General features: G+C 38.9%; 2 protein-coding genes across 2 annotated transcripts in view; both read left to right on the top strand.

The window, feature by feature from the left end:
* The first annotated feature begins 310 nt into the window (after positions 1-310).
* On the top strand, positions 311-4,781 carry crls1 (cardiolipin synthase 1). The gene is made up of 7 exons (XM_074675813.1): positions 311-952; positions 1,493-1,630; positions 1,946-2,075; positions 2,168-2,253; positions 2,371-2,439; positions 3,091-3,182; positions 3,977-4,781. The coding sequence occupies exons 1-7, from the start codon at positions 485-487 to the stop codon at positions 4,068-4,070; spliced, it is 1,077 nt and encodes a 358-aa protein (XP_074531914.1). The 5' UTR covers positions 311-484; the 3' UTR covers positions 4,071-4,781.
* Positions 4,782-18,624: 13,843 nt separating this feature from the next.
* Positions 18,625-19,684, top strand: part of LOC141794781 (1-phosphatidylinositol 4,5-bisphosphate phosphodiesterase beta-1-like) — a 26,452-nt gene continuing 25,392 nt past the window's right edge. Inside the window, exon 1 of the mRNA XM_074675282.1 lies at positions 18,625-19,079. Within this exon, the coding sequence (XP_074531383.1) occupies positions 18,981-19,079 (99 nt within the window). The 5' untranslated portion in view covers positions 18,625-18,980. The remainder of the gene's footprint in view (positions 19,080-19,684) is intronic.

The raw sequence follows: 19,684 nt of genomic DNA, 5'->3' as shown, positions 1-19,684 counted from the left end.
ATATGTTTCATAAGTAACAATTAAACATTCAGTTTTCACATTTAGTGTATTTGTAGTGTATATGTACGTTAAAATAAGAGATTAGTGTATCTTATTCTAATGGAAAAATGAAATGTGCACAGGAAAACTCACTTCAGTTTTAAAATAAACACACAATTTTTTCTCTTTTGATCAGTCAAAAACCTTTTAACTCGACGCCATACAGCACTAGTGATTTTAGTGACACACCAGTAATGTAGATGTCGGAACTGTTCGGACAGTGGGTGTTTTTATGTGGGTTCACGTCGCCTTCAAAATAAAAGTCCTGCAACCGAAAGCGTCATTGGAGACTTCACGACATCATATGTATATCAGTTTACGGCAGCATGGCAGCCTCCTGTCTCGAGCTGAGTTTTTCACGGCTCTGACAGAAATTACAACTTCATGATGAAAACGTGGACGGATTGCTCGGGTCCAGCAGGTCGGTAACAAAGGGCTCGTGAAGATGATGATGATGTGTTTGAGGAGGATTTCCGCGCCGCTGTGCCACAACGCAGCTCGTGGTCTCACGTCCGCGCGGTGTGGGGGAGTGTGCTGGCTCGAGCCTGCGTCATGGCGGCACAGACACACACCTGTCAGTGGGTACGCTAAGGTGAAGCAGATGCCGGTTAGTGGCTCGTGGCTCCCCAGGCTGAAGGGGACCGACGGCCCGGTCTCGTGCTGGAGTGGGATCTTACAGCAGGTGAACGCGACGCCCTGGACTGCGCAAGGACTCGTAATCCCCGTGTATGGAAGAGGTCATGAGAGGTCGGTAGCCAGTTTCCGGTCCCTTCTGTCACCCTCAGCTCGTGGACTTACAGCCCGTGGGCTGTGCAGCGGAAAGAGCAAGGAGGCACCGGAGAATTCACCGGCAGCAGACCAGAATGAAGCCAGTCCGGTACCAGGACACGGGCTATTCAAGTTCAAAGAGCTGGTGAGGACAAATCTGTATTCACATGGGACATCTGGTATCTGAGGCAATGTGAAGGATGGGATTTTTCTGAAAACAATATCCAAATAAAGTCAAACACTTCTTTGAAATGCTAATCAGCTGAATACAGTGTTATAATGTTGAGGGATAATTGTATACCCTTTAAAGCTGTTGGAATACTAGTGCTGGATATTTAAACAGACAGCTGTTAGAGTTGTCATTGTTCATATACAGGTGAAATGACTGAGTGATTTATTCATATCTTAAATGGTGCCATAAATAAAGTTTAGCAAGACCACTCATAAGTATTTAATACGGAAAGTATTTACATATCAACCAGTGATAGTCAAGAAAGTGTTTTAACAACTATTAAAAGGGTTAATACTTATCTGGTTGTTAGTATCATGCCTCACTGTGGTGTTATGCTGAAATAATATAACTGAACTCATGCTTGTTGAGCTATGTCAGTCCTATCATATCCTAATCATTTAACTATCAAGCATGTATGAATATGTGAGATCTGTTTCTTCATTCCGTCTACAGTATGAGAACCCATGGACAATACCCAACTTTCTCTGTGTGTGTCGGATTGTGCTGGCTCCATTCTTGGGTCACTTGATCATCGAGCAGCACTTTCACCTGAGCCTCGCTCTGTTTGTATTGGCTGGAGCCACTGACCTGGTAAAAACACACTTATACTCTAACACTTGTTGCATGTTGCCTTTTGGAGCTGCAGACCTAGACTGTACTGTACTGTAGTGCTGGGGTTGGATTGGTTGTTACATGTTCACTGGTTAATTATTACACCATTATCAATGTTATTAGTAAAGTATTCTAGTTGACATTTTCTTAAGCTCAGCCTCCTAAAAAAAACTCATAGGTATCTGTATTGGCTATCTGTATCAGTAAAATTAATAATTAATATTTAGAAAAATGTATAAACAGTTTTTTTTGTTTTTGTTTTCATCCCTTTCTAATGCTCTCCCTCTTCCTCAGTTGGACGGTTTCATTGCCAGAACATGGCCCACTCAAAAGTCTGCACTGGGCAGCGCTCTGGACCCGCTGGCTGACAAGATTCTCATCAGTATTTTATACCTGAGCCTCACCTATGCAGGGCTCATACCAGGTATGGAACCTTAAGTGCATACTTGAGGTGTTTCTATGAGCTGTCCATCATTTCAAAGTACTACTCCAAGGATAATGTTTTGTTCTTTTCAGCTCTATTGACAGCTCTGGTTATATCAAGAGACATTGGTTTGATAGCTGCAGTCTTCTGGGTTAGATACAAGACGGTACCACCACCGGTGAGACATCTTCTCCTCTGTTCTGTTTCCTTTGCTGAGATGATAATTCACAGTTTCATGATATCAATGTCCTCTGGTTTAAAAATACTTAAAAAACTATTTTTTTTCTTCCACCAGGTTACCCTTAGTAAGTTTTTTAACCCCTGCTACACCACCGCACAGCTCAAACCCACATTCTTCAGCAAGGTGAGACACGCACACACACAAACACACAAAAAAAAAGAAAAACAAAAACACCTACATACTCTCAACGATTCGGACATTTTGTACACTCAGTTGCTTGCTGCACTCCGGTGAAGATTTGCATGAAGTGATCTTGAAAGCTAGCACTGATGAAAAGCAATTTAGATACACTTTAGGTATGTTTGTTGAGAATCTCTTTACAACATCTGATAAATAAAAGTCAATCACAATACAGTTTCCTTAAAATCTTTATTTTCATCCTACTTTAATACTGAGAAGTACTGAGTCTGAGAGAGCTTGGAGTGGTTATCTCCGTCCCATGAATACAGAAATCTGCTTGGCAGAAACAGACATATTAAAATTCACTGTCAAAATGTTCTTTTATGGCTTGTCTACAGCTGCTGCATAATTAATTTTGATACATCTGACTGTCGGATACAGTCCTGGAAGAGATGACGGCTGGCAGGAGTATTTAATTTTTTCTGCCAAAAAGTGTTTTTGTTCTTAGAATGAGCCAAAAGTGTTGCCACATGCTCACTGTGTTTTCCTGAAAAATAACAAGCCAAACTCCATTTATTGGAATATCACGTGACTTCTCTTTCTTCCTATTTATAATGTTTAATTCTGACTTGGTTTTATTTATCTTGTTTTCAGGTGAACACAGCCATCCAGCTCTGTCTGGTTGCAGCCTCTCTTGCTGCTCCTGTCTTCCAGTATACAGACAGCGTTCTGCTGCAGTGCTTATGGTAAACCCCTTACATTATTTATATTGCATATAAATATACACAAGGGTCTCATCTGCTAGCTTTTTACATCCAAAGTGACCTTTCCCATTCACTGTAGTGGTTGAAAAAGAACTGTTCAAAGGGGGTAATTGATATGCATTGTTTCATCAGGGTCTAGCACATGGATGTTATTTTTTCCTGCAGCGTTTGTGTTAAGTGCCTTGACTCATTTCAGTCTACAATCCTAAGTGAGTCAGAGTAAATAGATTCAGTTCATAACAAACATGTAAATGTGTGACAGTGGCCTAAATTTTTAAAATAATAATCATACATTTCATTTTCTGATACCTTTCAAAATATTCAAGGTAACCTTTCCAGGGAGAGATTAAGTAAAGATCAGTGGAGTAAAATTTGGATGAAGAATAATATAAATCAGTTCAACAGTCGTATAGTAAGGGCACAGACTCATCTGTATCGTTCACGCTGCACACTTTAAATATTAGAATGGTGCATTTAATCATCTGTTCATTTTTAGTAGTTCATTCGAAAATAGTTTGCTGTATTAAAGTTAATTGATTTAGATATTTTGGAGAATTGAATTCCATGCAATGCAGTGTTTCTCTTGACACTGTTAAGTATCATATACCATCCAAATATATATTCTTTTCAATTAAGGCTGAAGTAAAATAGCCCTGTATATTATTTTTGAATAGGTAAATAGTGCTGTTTGTGCCACCAGATTGGTAGAATCATTGGATGTAAATAGGCAAAAATTAAATAAAATTAGATTGATGGCTCTTTGTATATCATTGCAGGTATGTTACAGCAGTGACTACAGCAGCCTCAGGCTACAGTTATTGGCACTACGGTCGCAAGACGGTACGAGTGCTTAACACCAGATCACCATGACAGCCTCGCCAGGAATTACCCAGAAGGCAGAGCAAAAGCAGCAAGCAGTCGCTCCAGGGACACTGATCAGCTGCGGGAAACTGAGTCAATAAACCAAGTAGCCGTGACAACTGTTATATGAAGCGTTACAGGAATGACGTCGGAAACCAACAATGGCCACAGATGGAACGCCAAACAGCCGCCCTGCCCCTGTATGGCTCGTGGACAAGACCTACTGATTCAGATAAACACGACAGATACAAATATAGACTATCCATTCACCTACACACACACACACTCAAACATATGTGTCAAGTGTTGTCAGGTGATTCGGTGAGAGCTTCTATTTTTGTCTCAGTTTTTCAATCAAGAGGTTAAAAGTCAGCCGAATGGTCGTCACATGATTTTCAGTTTTGTAAACCAATGATTTATGATTAAATGAGAAAACCTGCCTTGTTTGTCTCACTCTTTGTGTGTATGAATGCCTGGATTTGATTTACTGGGATGCAGGACTGGCTTTTATTTCCAGATTAAAAAAAAAAACAAGTTTAATCTTATGAAACACAAATCTGACTGTTAATCCAGTCCAAATCAGAATCAAGGATTAAATAAAATGAATATAACCGCAATGTCAAGCTGTGAGTGTTGGTTATGGGTGAGACTTTGGGCAGAAATCCTCACGTTTAATCCTAGTGTTTAAAGTGCAAATGATCATAATGTAGTGCAACAGAAATGATCATTCATCAATGTAAAAGACTTAAGTGAATCAATTTAATTTTGAAATACATTTGAGTAATTTTAAAGTCACCTCTAAGTGTGAAAATAAATTGCTTTGCTGCTTCATGCATCATGTAAATAAAGAGTTATGGGTTTGACAAACAATCAGTTTTTGATCAGGGTAACTGGGGTTTTTTATATAATTTATGACCCCTTATCTATTGAAATCCAGCAGAAGAGTCAGAAGTGTTATTTCTTTATTCTTTTTCCCCCGTTTTTATGTCCATGTAAAATGTGAATACACCCACCATTGGCTTCCAGTAATGGCTTGACTGGGCATGGAAACTTACATTTGTAGCCTCTGATACATAAAGAAAAAATGTTGTAGGTGGAACTTCTTAACAGCTTATTTTGTCACACCAACAGCCAAACATTAAAAACATTTATAAAAGTACCAGAAAATAGACTAAAAATACAAACATAACATACAGTAGCAATTTCTATGGTTTTTACTCAGTCTCAATGCTGAATTTTCTGCTCTGTTTTTTTATGACAAGATTCACAAGTGCTCCCCTTGAGTTTTTTCAGTTTCATGATCAATAGAAACAATAATCCTGAAGTTATTTGGAGACCCCAGCCACTGCTGAACCTTTTATCTAAGCTCCTCCAGCAGCTGTATCCAACAACCCGCTCATTTTCATGCCTGAGAAAAACTAGTTCTCTGCCGCTGACGTGGCTGGGTAACCCCTCTGACTCCTCCACTTATTTGGCAGCATTTTTCTGCACCACTTGGGTAATGCTGTTTTATTACCAACCGTGAGCAGATGACTGCCGGGCTTCAGCGAGTTGTTTTTCATGGCCTGTGTGGGATGTCTCCTCATTATCTCTTCACTGAATAATTTACAAGGTCTCATTCTAAAAAGAGATATCCATCACTGGGAACAAATTGATACCTACGCTCATTATATGACTGTTAAAAGAAGTTTTGAATTTATTTTGGAAAATACACAATGGAAGTGGATCATTTGAAAGCACTGGATGAAGTGTTTGGGTAATGCTCTTTTATAAGTTATCACTCACGTTAAAGTTTTACTGAAATCAAATCACTTTTATTCCTTTGAAGTTCAAGGTAGCGAGTGGTTGTGAACTTTGACCCCTGGAGGTTTTATGTGATGTTGGGAAATATTTATAATTCATAATAGTGGGGCATGGATCAAGCAGCAGAAGGAAAGATAGCACAATATACACCAAAGTTAAATTTGGTTCAACATTTCCAACTTCTGGGGATTCAAGACTTTGTTCCAGGTCACTCGCAGGATGTCTAATTATATCACAGGGAAGCCTTAAAAGTTAACATTATTTGTCAGTATTAGTAATATGGAGCTTTGACATTCCCAGGAAGAAAAAAGTGAATGAAGTAAATATTATTTTGATTAAGTATGTGAGCCAAAGGTAATCCAATCTTTGCTTATATATCATAAATGTTAAATTTTGTTTTGTCAATAATAGGCTCACGCTTCAGATGGTTACATGACTGTAATACAAACTTGAAGATCCAGACTCTCTGAGTGTAGGCGTGTGTATCCTTGCATTGGGTTTGCGTATTTCAAAACATGTCAATAAAAATAAAAATGAATATAAATACAGGGCAAATTTATTTAACCACCACCTAGTGCGAGATGTTTGCCTCTGCTGCCCTAAATTGAAAGTATTTTGCTTATACCAAAATAGTTTGGTTATGTTTCTCCAATGCATAATCCCCCAGTATGTATAAGCTCTTAAATAATATATTTAGGGCTTAAATATAATTATTATTGTTATCCATGAATTTCCAATGTAGTGTAGAAAAAAACAGTAAATAAGTAATTTTTTTTATTGCCAAATCACAGTTATTGACTAACATTCCTGACTAAAAAAAAAAAAACGTTTTTTGGTTGTTTTTCATTCTTGATCAATTTCTGACTTCTCAGAGAATTCCAGGGCACCGGCTCAAATTTGGGTTTAAAAATGTGAATTCAGTTTCAAACTTCTCACTCCTGTTTAAAATGGTGAAGTGTAGGGGACACTGAGAAGTAGAATCAGAGTTAAAGCACTTGTATATGGTCTTTCATAAATGTAATAAGCAATAGATACAATTCTGACTCTTACCTCATTCTGAGCTTTTCTATCCCTCCACAGTGTCTCTTTACTCAACTGAGGGCATTTAAGTCATTTTATGTTAGGCCTTTCTTAACCACTAGATGGAAGAACCAGATAAAACTCTTAGGATGATTTCATTTAACATAGGAATAAAAATAATACTGAAAAAGCAAACGTGTTATAAATCAAATTTTGTATAATAATGTGTATTGGATTTATGTTTTGTAAATGTATCACCGCTATAAAGGGTTGTCTTTAACCACAGCTGCATAATCTACATAATGTTATTTTCTCAGTGATTTTAAGGTGACTATTACTACAGGATTTGTTTGTTAGATTAAAATGTTTCCCTATTTTGTGAAAACTTGAGTTAACTTTAACAAGTCATCAGCTCAGCATTTGGCTTTTTTATCACTTCACAAAATAAATTATTAAAGTAAAAAAAAAAAACAAATTTCATGCAATTTTTTCTCATTCAAAATTGTTTTTGTTTTTTTTACACCTAATGAGTAACAGAGCAATAAGTCAGCACCAGCGCATCAGTTCTACTGTCAGTCAATATTACATAACTACCATGTTGCATTATTGGCTCCCTGAAAAGCTTTACAATTGCAGCTTATTGAGAGAGGGAAAGAGTCAGACATGGTTCCTGTGCAGCAGTCTCTTCTTCTCTTTGTTTTAAAGCCAACATTGATCACATGTTAATAACCATACAACTGTGCTTTGCTTGAGCTGTGCTACAACAACACTTAAAAAATCCACAGACAGTCCTTGTTTCAGACCAGGAGGCTCCATTTGATGAGAAGCAGTAAGAGTAAAACAGTGATACAGAGGCGAAAGCAGCCAAATGTGCCTTCACACTTCACAGCCTGGCTTTCCAGAACCCACAGACGCGCTGAATCACACTAACAAGGACAAACTTTGGATCTGTATGGTTTTGTCAGTTCAGCCCTCCAGCTAACGTTTGCTGCTGCTGTCAGTCCTGCATCAAGTTAGTCTCCCTCCTGGCGAGCTAAATAAAGCTTGACAGCATTTCAGGATTCACTCTTTGTCAAACTGTAAACCCTGTACGTGGCTCAAAAAGCTTTGCCAAATTCAATCAGGTAGAATGCTTCACATGCACCTTGCTCCCTATTTTTGAACCTTTTACAGAGAGAAAAGCTTCAGTCACTGATATTATCTTCAGACTATGACATTAAAGAGGCTCACATTGTGTAGGAGCCTTCCTCTATGCTTGCCAGCCAGTTTTGTTGCTGTTAATTCTGAAACCTTCCCTTTTCTTGGCACCATCAATACATTAAGGTGTGATTGATACAAGCCAGTCTCCCTCCACCTCCAGTATTCATCACAGATATCACACCAGTTTAATGAGATTCACATTCCTCTTCTTAATATCCACAGACTGGGACTCCTCTTTCTTTGTGAACAAAATCTTGCATAAGAAATGTTAAAGGTAGAGAAAAGGTAGTTAGGTGGGGAAGTGGGTGCATAGGAGCAAAGATGTGGCTTTGAAACATTAAGTTGGATGAATATTCCTTCACATGATGGGACCACATTTTTTTTGATTGTTTAGTCAGCTGAACACACACATCCTAGGTTGACCTCAGAGAAAATAATCTGATTTTTCTAAACTTCTTTTTCACAACAAAGAGAGAAAAGAAGGAAAGATTTACAGGGTAAGTGTCCATCGTGTACGTAAAAGTTATCACAGTATGCCCAAAGCGTTAGGTTTAATATGCATCAAAGTCCAGTCCACCTTAGAAACAGAAAACCTTGCTATTTTAGATTTAAAACAAGTGGAGAACCTCCCTTTGTATCGCATTTAAAAATATTCTTTGATAAAACTTGTTTCATTGCTCTGTTAGATATCCAAAGCTTGCCTCTTAATGAGTTTGCCCTGCTCTTGTTCTCTTGGTATTCAGGCCTTGAAATTATCAAGAAGGTATTTCATTTGGGGGGGAAAGAAACCATGCCAACCAACCATTTTAGAGCACCACTGCTGGTATGACTGAAGAAATGTTGCAGTAAATATAAAGTCCTGCAGATTATTTTGTTTTGATGTGATTGTATTGGGGATGTTCATAACAGAACTGTTTGCCTAACAGCTCGCTCTGATGGTTTCAACTGCAATCCTCCATGTTTGAAGTTTTCCATTCCACAAGCTGGCTTCTTGCTCCAGTCTTGTAATGTTGTCCAAGTGAGTTGAGAAGGTGGTTTCCATCCCAGAAGTAGTCGAAGTGTGGTTTGCCACTATGTAAGAGCTAAAGCTGATGTATGAATCAGGAGGAGAGAAGCATTCAGAGAGGCGGTGAGCTCAGTCTCTTCCTGGTGTTCTTCCGCTCGATTGTCAGTGCTTCCAAGTCAGGGGCTGTGATATGGGCTACATCTTGGCATCACTTCTGGAGTGAAAATAAGCTTTTGTCTGGCATTATCTGCCTGCTGGCGTGGGAATGCTCATTTCCATAGATTCAACCAAGTATTAACGTCATCCGGCTGTGGAGCCCCACACATCATGGACAGGTCACCTCTGTAACAGAGGAAGTTGCACAGGAGGTATACCCCACATCTGTTGTACATCAGATATCAGAAGTCCATGTTCACCTCAAGCCCAGTTAAAAGGCTTTGCATACATTTCTTTTAGCTGAACTGGGCAATCTTTGGTGGTGAATCCTATTTTAATCCTGAAAACCTTGGAAAGGTTGCTCGCCTTGCCTTTAGGAGAAGACTGCAATTAAAAGAAGGCGCTTATCAGAGCAGCGAGGGAGGCGATGCTGCTGCCACAACATCCGGATGCACTTGACATGTCTGTGGCTACAACAAGTAAACATGAAGACATTTCCAGTTTCTCAGCAGCTCTGTGGGATGGCTGCCTTTGAAATGTGCAGGCAGCTCAGGGGTATGACTGAACACGTCGTAGGCACAGAGACTCTCTGAGCTGCCAGAGGTTCTGAGCCAAACTTCACTTCAAACTTGACTGGTTATGAAACCCACTGAATCAGAGTCCTTATAGTCCTTACAGCAGGCCTACACACACACACACACACACGCACGCACACACACACACACAAACACGCACACACACACACACACACAAATACACATACATGCACACATGCACATGCAGCAGTTACCAATACAAATCCATATGGGTACTATAGCCATACACACACACACACACACACACACACACACAAGTGTGCGCTCGCTCACACACTCGCATACTTACGTCTTTTCTGGTCCTGAAATAGCTCTCAGCCTCCCACTCTCCCTTATATAAGCTCCCAGCACAGAGATCTGCTGGTGAAGACTGGGGTGTGTGCAAGTATGTGTGTACTTTTAAGTGCATGTGCCTGTTTATGTGTGAGCACCTCTGTCTGTGTTAGTGCCAGTGTGTGGGCAGTAGGAGTGTCTTGAGTCTTGTGGTGAAGTATGTGTGGAAACACTGGTGCATGTTGCTGTCAGTGTGGTTTTGTACAGGATTTTGGAGGACAGTCTTGAAGGAGAAACTTTTTTACCATAGCGCACCTAAGTTTTGGTAGTTAGTAGTTTTGGACATTAACTTGGAAAACACTGCTGAGACTTTGTGGCATCCCTGAAATAAAATCTGTGAAGTAGAGGATTGTAATGAAAACCAGACTTGAATTGAAAACAGAAAACTCAAAGTATGATTACAGTAATATTACTGATTTAACTGGAAAATGTGATTCAGACCAAGGTTATAATAGTTTTGGATTTGTCATTATAGTTTAGTATTAGTTAGTTTTAACATTTTTTTCCATTACAGTTTAGTTTTAATTAGTTTTAGAGCAGGCATTCTAGTTTTTATTTAGTTTTGATTTTTGCAACAAGGCTAATTTTTAGTTTAGTTTCAGTTTAGTTTTATTTTTTTTTCATACCTTATTAACCAGGTGCAGGATTCAAAAAGGTCAGAGTAAATATTTTGTAATACTGTTTATTTGCAAGCCCAACATAGTGGTCACTGCTCAGTCAATGCTAATACTGAACTGTTGGCTGCTGCCTTCAACACGTGAAAATAATATAAACTTAATATAAAAATATAAACATAAATTATATAAAAATAATGTTAACATAAATTACATAAAAATAATATAAACATAAATTATATAAAACAATATAATATGAGCTTTAATAATCAGAAACTTGGACTCGGTAACAATAAAGGCAGACTCAAATACAATAATGTCAGACTCACATAAAATTAAACTATTACAGATGCTCTGATTCATTGCTCCTCTACGTTTTGTCGCAGCACAACGCACATCCAGTCAGTGCAGTAAACAAGCACGTCCCAGTACGTCACTATGATGGTGCCGTACAGCACTGACAACTGCCTAAAACTGTCGTAAAATTGGTTGGGAAAATGTGTCGGATTAATTTAAATCCTATAGGCTATTAATATTGTCAAAAACTATAACTGAGGACATTTTGTCAATAATTTTGGTTAGTTTCAGTTAGTTTTGTGAACACAAGATACAGTTTTAGTTTACTTATCGTTTTTGTTTTCTTTTCTAGTTTTATTAGTTTGAGTTAACTGCAATGTATTTTAGATTTTAGTTTTTCGTTTTGTTTTAGTTAACTATTATAACTTTGCTACAGACCGGTGCAAAGAAGACTGCTGTGTTTTAAAATGATTGGCTTTATATTTTGTAAAACAAGTTCAACATTGGCATCATTTCTAATCAGGGCCTTGTTCACATTTTTCTTCTTTCCTCTAAAACTTTTGGGTGTTAACTCAAAACATCCTGGACTCCTGACTGCAGTCTCATCCTGTTTCTCATTTTGTATTACCAGAAAGATATCCTGGATTGTTATGTTTATTTATTTTTAAGAGTATAAGACAGTGAGCTGTTTCATCCTGCTCTTTCTAACTGTGAGAAGTACCTCAAAGTTACCTAAAAGGCTAGTATTTAATAACTGAGCTGTTGTGTACATGAACCCTGTTCTTTGTACTTATCAGTGTAAATTCAGATTCTGAACTCTATCCATTCGAGGCCAAACCTCCCACCTCTGCTGTGGGAGCTCCACAAAGCTTCCATCTTATCTCATATCAGTGCAACACAGAGCGTCGTAACTGCTCTTTTGTGCTTACAGCCATAAAAATGTTCAATGCTTCAACAGTAATGCGAAGTGTAATTTCTATGTGAGCAATACATGACCGTTATCTGGGCTTGACAGATTTTTTTTCTGTTTAAAATTCACATGAACTTGATATTTTCCTGAAGTAGTTCACTGTAATTTCTATTTAGTGATGTCTGATGATGAGACAACTCTCTAATGTACCTGTCTAACTTAGCACCAAGTTTGTAACAAACATTGTAATTTTGCATTTTCACCGGTAAGACTGGCTCCAGCTCTGACTAACAGTATCAAGCACAAACTCGCAGTGTCATGGCAACGTGAGTCTCTGCACGTGTCTTTTTATGCATTAATGTGTGAGCGTGTAGGAGGCAGCAGGCTGGTGAAGTGGGCCTTGGGCGAGTGAATATTGAATATGTGATGCATTATGTTTGTGTTTAAGACAATTTGGGGGTCATGGGGTCAAATTGTGACACTGGAAGAATGCTGCATGTTCATCTGTCTTGTAAAATAAGCATGCAGGAATCGATATTTCCCTGCATGCTAAAGTGTGTAGGCGTGTGTACAGAAACAAACAGCTGTGCGGTTGGTTTGAAGCGCTGTGTGTTTTTGTGCAAATGGCATGAAAGGCGTCTTATTGATCATAAAATGTGCCAAGACGGATACACGAGCAGTAATAATTAAACAACTGATCAAAATAAGCAATCACTTAATGGACAGTCACTCACAGTTCTAGCATTCAATCAGGTCATCTCTAACCCCCTGTTATATTCCACACATCCTTTTGCACATGACTTTTATTATTTTTTGACATATTACATTTAAACTCCTTGTTAGACTTGCATATCTTATCATGTTACATTTGTTGGAAAATAATAAGTAAACCTCTTACCCAACAAGCTTTTTGGACCAGGCTGTAAACATGATGAATATTGCTGTAAAATAAAAAACATGGGACCTTGCTCTGGCTTCAGTTTTTAACACCAGAGGTCAATGCTTGACTTACTGACTCATAATTACAAATTATCATTTTAAATTTATCTTGTTGAAAAGTTGTGTTTGTCTTAGCTCCACAAACCTGAGTTTTTTTAAGTGGGTGTGTCATTGTCAGTAACTAATTCTGATGATAATGTGACTGTCCTACATTTGAAATTGCTTTTTGCCCTCCAAAAAAACTGCATGATCAAAATCAGCTTCTCACAGCTGCTGTTAGTAGACATTTGGTGTTTGCTCAGCCACTGTGCTTCACTTTTTTATTCTGGATTTGATTTCAGATTTTTCTTTAAAAGTATGAGTTATTTAAATAACCTGTTGGGTAACACATATTCACTATTAAGTAGTTGCTTACAAATATGCATATAAGCCCTTCATTTATATTTATTAAGCACTTAATAACACCTTATTGAACATAGCCTTATTCTACCTGTATTATGATTTGAATTATAATTTTTCACAATATTAACTTCTAATTATTACTTATTGACTGTGACTTCATGAATTTCAGGGTCCAATATTCTAAGATTTCACAGTGTTAAAGGAAGAATTACTGCCTCTGTGGTACTGGCCCTTTACAAAGCCCTAATAACCCACACTGTTATTCACATCATTATTCAGAAACAGCAATGCATTAATTCACAGTCAATAAGTGATAATTAGGATTTAATACGATGAAAAATCTCAATTCATATCATAATAGAGGTACAATAAGGCTATGTAGAATAAAGTGTTAATAAGTGCGTAATAAATACTAGTAAAGGGCTAGTATTCTACTTGGATGCATATTAGTAAGCATCTTATTAATAGTGAATGTGTGTTCCCTAATATGAAATGTTACCACCTGTTGAAACTGGAGCTTTCAGATTGGAATGTCTAATTATCAAAAATACCAGATAATGGTTTAAATACTTGAGTATTATTTGCCTATATGCTTTCCCAAACCTGTCTGTGCTTGATGTAACGTCACAAATCACATTGCTATAAATGCCCTGTCTCTTATTTCTTTAAATCATTTCACTAACAGTCAAAGCCGTGTTCTTTTTTTTTTACACAAATACAGTGTTTGATTTTGTATTTGGAGGCAGGGGTATGTTTTGGCTCATCTTGCGCTGTCTGTATTTTTTAAATATTGTTTCAGTTTCAATTTATTCATCTCCACTGTGTCGCCCACTCCTCTCCCTCCTCTGTTATTATTATTATTAGTCCTGTTTGAAAATCTAATTCAAACCATGTCTTTTTTTAGATCATAATAGCATCACATGAACTTGGTTATGACTTTACATATATCTGGGTTGGATTTCATAGTTTCTTGAGTCCAATAGAAGATAAAACAGCAACATCCTTTAATAGTTCTTGTCTTTCAATGTTTGGGAAAGTCTTTTCATATTTTGAACATGTGTACCTAATTAAGTAGCTAGTGAGTGTGTGTATTTACAATGTGTCAAAATGAATCAATAGACTATAAAGAGAAAGGGAAATAACGCTGCAACATCTATTGCATTGTCAATGCAGTGTAGTCGATTTTTGTGCCACGGTGTTGGTAGTGATTTTTTTTTTTTTTTTTTTTTTTGCATTTCACCTCTCCTTCAGTCTCTGTCTCTTTCTACTCCTACTGGAGCTGCTCTGTATTATCTCCTGTATGGCACCAGCTGTTGATTAAGCCCACCTGAAGCAAATTTCCAATCAAGATCTAAAGCATGAAGAGCAGCAGAGGGAAGGCAGCAGCAGGTGGGTCAGCAGCAAGCGTGTGTAAAGAGCTGAGCTTGAACTCTGTTTTTTTTCTCCTTTTGTTGAAGCGGATATTTTTAGGACTCAGTGCCATAGTGTTTCTTTTGGTTTTGTTTTTGCTTTTGGTCATGAACTAACAGAAAATAGAAGCATCTCTTTGAGTTAAGCTGGCAACACACTAGCCAATTTTAAGCCAGATTTCAGGCCTGATTTGCCACCCCCAGTGATCTAGGAGCTTGACCTGATGCGTATCTAATAACTATGTTATTAGGTGTTTTTACAACTATCATCCTGCAATAATAGTTGTATTTGTTTGTTGATAAATGTTAAAACACAAGCCAGGATAGCTGACTGATAATTTTGGGACCCTTTCTATGATCTTCTTAAGTTCTGTTTGATCCACCAAGCTTCTGTGAGATCCCATCTTTATGGATCTGTTGCCCTTAACATTCAGTGTGTGGTCAAGTGATCTTGGAATTGTCCAGTATGTTGTATCCAAGTACTGACTTGTTAGAAATCAGTCTTTATGTGAGTGGTGCACCATGATTACCTCCGCCAACGAGGTTGTGTTTTTGAGAGAGTTTGTTTGTCTGTTTGTTTGTCTGTGAACAACATAACTCAAAAAGTTACAAACAGATCTTGATTAAATTTTCAGGAAATGTTCAAAATGGGATAAGAAAGAAGTGGTTAAATTTTGGAAGTGATCTGGATCACCGTCAGGTTCCAGGATTTTTTTAGAGGATTCTTTATCACAGTGAGATAGGGCCGTTTTCACCATATGTGTAAATAACTACACTGTAAATGGTCGGATTGCTTTGCAAAACGATACAAGACAAGATGACAGATGTAAAAGATCCTGGCAAGATTCTGGATACTAAGATCTGGAATATGAAATATGTACTGGGTCATGATAATTTTCAACACTGTCAGGTAACAAATTATCATACAAACCTGCAACTAACACCAAATTGTAGCAGACAGTCTGCTGAAAAGGAGTATAACATTGAAGTAGGACTAAAGTGTTTGGTGACAATCACAATGTGCTCTCTGAATGCTGTACTAGTAAATGCTTTGATATATTTACAGAGCAAATTTGAAAATCAAAATTTAATCCACAGATCATGTTTATGTGTTTGGTAGTGCCTCTAAAGCATCTGTGAGAAACCTTTGGCTGGTGTGCATTTTTTACCCTCTCAGGGACAAAGATGTTCTCACTTTTGCAATTTTTTTTCTTCAGATCCCAAGATATTTATTTTGAATACAAATCTGCTGTGTATCAGCAGTCCACGTTAGATAGATTTTGTTTGTTGTGATGGAGCGTAGCAAGCCTAGTATTGCGAGACAATCACAATGTGCTTGGTGGTGGTCTGCGCTCTCTGAGTGCTTTTCTAGTCTATCATCTAAAGGTTGTCTAAGTTGTGGTTAGCCTTAATGTTTGATTTTGGCTGGTATCTGTTACCAACTTTTTGTTGGTAAAACTGCTTTTTTTCTTGAATTAAGTCCCAGTCTCTCTCTTTGGTTTCTGGCATGTTCCTTGTTGCTCTCCTCGTTCCCTAGTATTTCAGTAGACATAACAGTTGGTTTTCTGGTGCCAGAGATTTTTCAGTTTTTGAAACAGCCTTCTATGGACTAGCAGTAAGTCATGGTCTGGAAAAGATGTTGTGTGTAAACAGAAGCAAAATCTGCACATGACTGAACTACTGGATGTTGTTCACATTTGAAAAAAATTCTCAGTACGCAGCAGACCAGTCTACTAGCCTACTGTTTCTCACAATGCACTGCGCTGATGTTCTTTTTTTTTTTTTTTGGGTCTTTTTTTCTGTTTATAGCAGGAGGCACTAATTTCTTTCAATGTATTACCACCACCTACTGTGCATGACTTACCAGTACTTTCCACTACAACGTGATTGTTAAACAGGACATAACATGTAAATTGGAGTTATTTCAAAGGAACGCTGGTGGAGAGTCCTGGAGGGTGTATAGGTGTGAAGGAGATCAGAACGGTATGGAGGTGCAAGGTTATTAAGAGCCTTGAAGGTGAGAAGGAGAATCTTATAGTCAATACGGTATTTGATTGGTAGCCAGTGAAGTTGGTAAAGAAGCGGACTGATGTGATTTGCAGAGGAGGTTCTAGTGATAATCTGGGCCGCTGAGTTATGAACCAATTGGAGTTTATGGAGAAGCATGAGTGGTAGACCAGAAAGAAGAGAATTACAGGGGTCTAAACAGGAGTTGACCTGGGTATTGTGCTGCTGGGTGTGAGACAGGCAGAGACAGTTGATATTAAGGGGGTGGAAATATGCTGACTGAGTGATATTGACTTGAGCTTCAAAAGATAGAGTACTGTCAAAGATGACACCTAGGCTCTTTACTGTGGGGGAAGGAGAGACTGTGGAGTTGTCAATGGTTAATGAAAAGCTGGGAGGATTTTGCCAGAGTTTGTTTGGAGCCAACAAGAAGGACTTTGGTTCTGGCACTGTTGGGTTTTAGAAAGTTGTATGTAAACTAGGATTTAACTTTAGCAATGCAGTTGGAGAGGGATGAGGGTGGCAGGGTGGTGTTGGGCTTGGAGGAGAGGTAGAGCTGGGTGTCATCGGCGTAGCAGTGAAAGTGAATTCCAAATTTCCAAAGATGAGACCAAGAGGTAGGAGGTAAATAATGAAAAGTAGAGGGCCCAGGTCAGGGCCCTAAGGAACGCCAGTGGTGAGTGGGTTGCGACGTAATCTGAATTTTTTTATTTGAATGATCTGAGTGCGACCAGAGAGGTATGATTTAAACCGAGTGAGGGAGGGTACCAAGAAAACCAAGAGAAGCAAGTCTGTCAATAAGAATGAAGTGAGAAATTGTGTCGAAGGTGGCACTTAGTTCCAGGAGGATGAGGATTGTTTAAAGTCCAGAAACAGCTGCTAACAGAGGAATATTCACTGTGGTTGTTCTAAAACATTTTTTTTTTTTTAGATTTGCACTAATTTTTGCTTTTTCAAAGTGGGCTTCATATGAGCATTAACTACCTTTTGAAGCCAGCCACAAGTGGCCACTTGAGGCACTGCAGTTTGATGCTGGCCCTTTTCAATGGGTGAATATTCCCAGTGCTGAAAACAGGTCTCTTGATCTCATCATGTACTCAAAACAAAGAGTACCTGCTCTGTAAAGACAGTTCATGGGACTACATGATCAATTGTGGTGTAAATCTACTGAAAATTCTTTTTTTTTTTTGCTGCAGATTCAGTGACAACCTGAAGATTTAGTCTCGTCCACTCTACAGAGATTTATTGGCTGGAAGAGAGCCTGACCTCAACACCAACGCTAACAGCAATCCATGCCTCTTTGCCCAAAACTCGTGCCAAATCTCACTAATGCTGACCAAGAGCAAATCCCTGCTGCCAGCTTCCAAAAATCTGATGGAAAATCTAAAACTAGAACTGTGGAGGCTCTTAAAGCACCAGATTAAAACACATGATTCAGAAATGGGAATGGTGTATGGGTGAATTTTTTGTGTCCGTATACTTTTGGCAATGTAATGTGTATTCAAAAGTGGCCTCATTTGACCGTTATCCTGGTTTGGTTTGAATCACCCTGCACTGCAAAACACCCACTCTCTTTCCCTTTTCTCCCACCAGCTCTTTATTCTCTCTCCTCCTCTTTTCCCTCCTTCCTCTCCCTCTCTTTTCATTTCACTCCATCTCTCCCACTCTCTCCTTTCTTTCGCTATCTCTCCCTGTCGCTGCCGCACTCCCTCTCTTATCCCTCCCCCATCTGTGGGAAGCTGCCGTTGTGCGCATGTCGCCGATGAGTCAATTTGTGGAGGCAGTGCACGCACCAACACACACACACACCCATGCACACACAAACACACACACACACACATCCTGTCTCCCACGAAGGCATCTGTTTCAGTCTGTCTCTCTGTGAGATGCAGCATCAACAGAGGAGAGAGGGGGAGAAAAACACGGGGAGGGAAGGACAAGAGAGGAGGGAGGAATAAGAAAAGAGAGAAGAGAGGAAGAAGACAGAGCAGAGAGGAAGAGGAGAGAAGAAAAAGGGCTGACATTAGAAAAAGAGTGAACAGAGGGAGAAAAAAAAAGGACAACAAGTGCAGCCAAGAATCTGGAGAGGAGAGGATGCTGCTGCCTGACTTCTGAGGAGTTTGGGCTTGGACATGATAGAGATGCAGCATCCAAGTGTCTCAGCCTAAACACCTCCAGCTTGTGTGAGTGTGTGTGAGAGAGAGAGTGTGTTCATGTGTGTGAAGCCATGGCGAGTGCTCAGCCAGGGGTCCATGCATTGAAACTCCAGCCTCCCTCGGTCTCTAACACACTGAGGAACGGGAGCAACTTCATGAAATGGGATGAGGTAAGAAGACAGACTTCTCTTCAGTGTGTAATGTGAGTTTCACCAAACTAAATTCCACCACTGTCCTTTTTTGTCTTCTGGCTTCTGATTGAAGTTTTGATGTAATCATGTTTTGCACAAAGCGAACATGTTGTAGTTTTTCTTTTTGTTTAAAATACAGTTGAGCTAAATCAAATGTGACTAAATGAGGAAAAAGAGGAGGGGACATGTCTTGAGACATTTGCTCTCATCTGTTGATTGAGCTTTGGCAGTGAGTGCCTGTCGACAGTAACGTGTGCCAAAAAGAGGAACACAGTTGCAATTACTTTCTCCTATGACACCTGTTGGCAGGAAACCAATCAGCATCTATTTACTGTTCTGCAAGTGTGTGTTTGTGTGTGTGCTAATTTGTGTCTGAAAATGCGAAAAACTGGACTGATGCTGTGTTGTGCACAGTCAAACACATCACTGTCATTATTTGTAGAGTTATGTGTGCGTGTTGGTATGCTGAAGTATCGTCCCTGACAATGAGAAATGTGCTGTCAGGTTGCCATGGTAACTGGCTTGGTTACCACTGCCTAAACAGATATAGTGTGTGTGAGAGAGAGAATTTGTATTTGTTTAGC

The sequence above is a fragment of the Halichoeres trimaculatus genome, unplaced genomic scaffold, assembly GCF_033239565.1.
Source record: "Halichoeres trimaculatus isolate MK-OKI-2021-1 unplaced genomic scaffold, fHalTri1.1 fHalTri1_scaffold_8, whole genome shotgun sequence".
NCBI lineage: Eukaryota > Metazoa > Chordata > Actinopteri > Labriformes > Labridae > Halichoeres > Halichoeres trimaculatus.
Note: the sequence above shows the minus strand (reverse complement) of the source record. Positions and strands in the feature narration are given on the sequence as shown.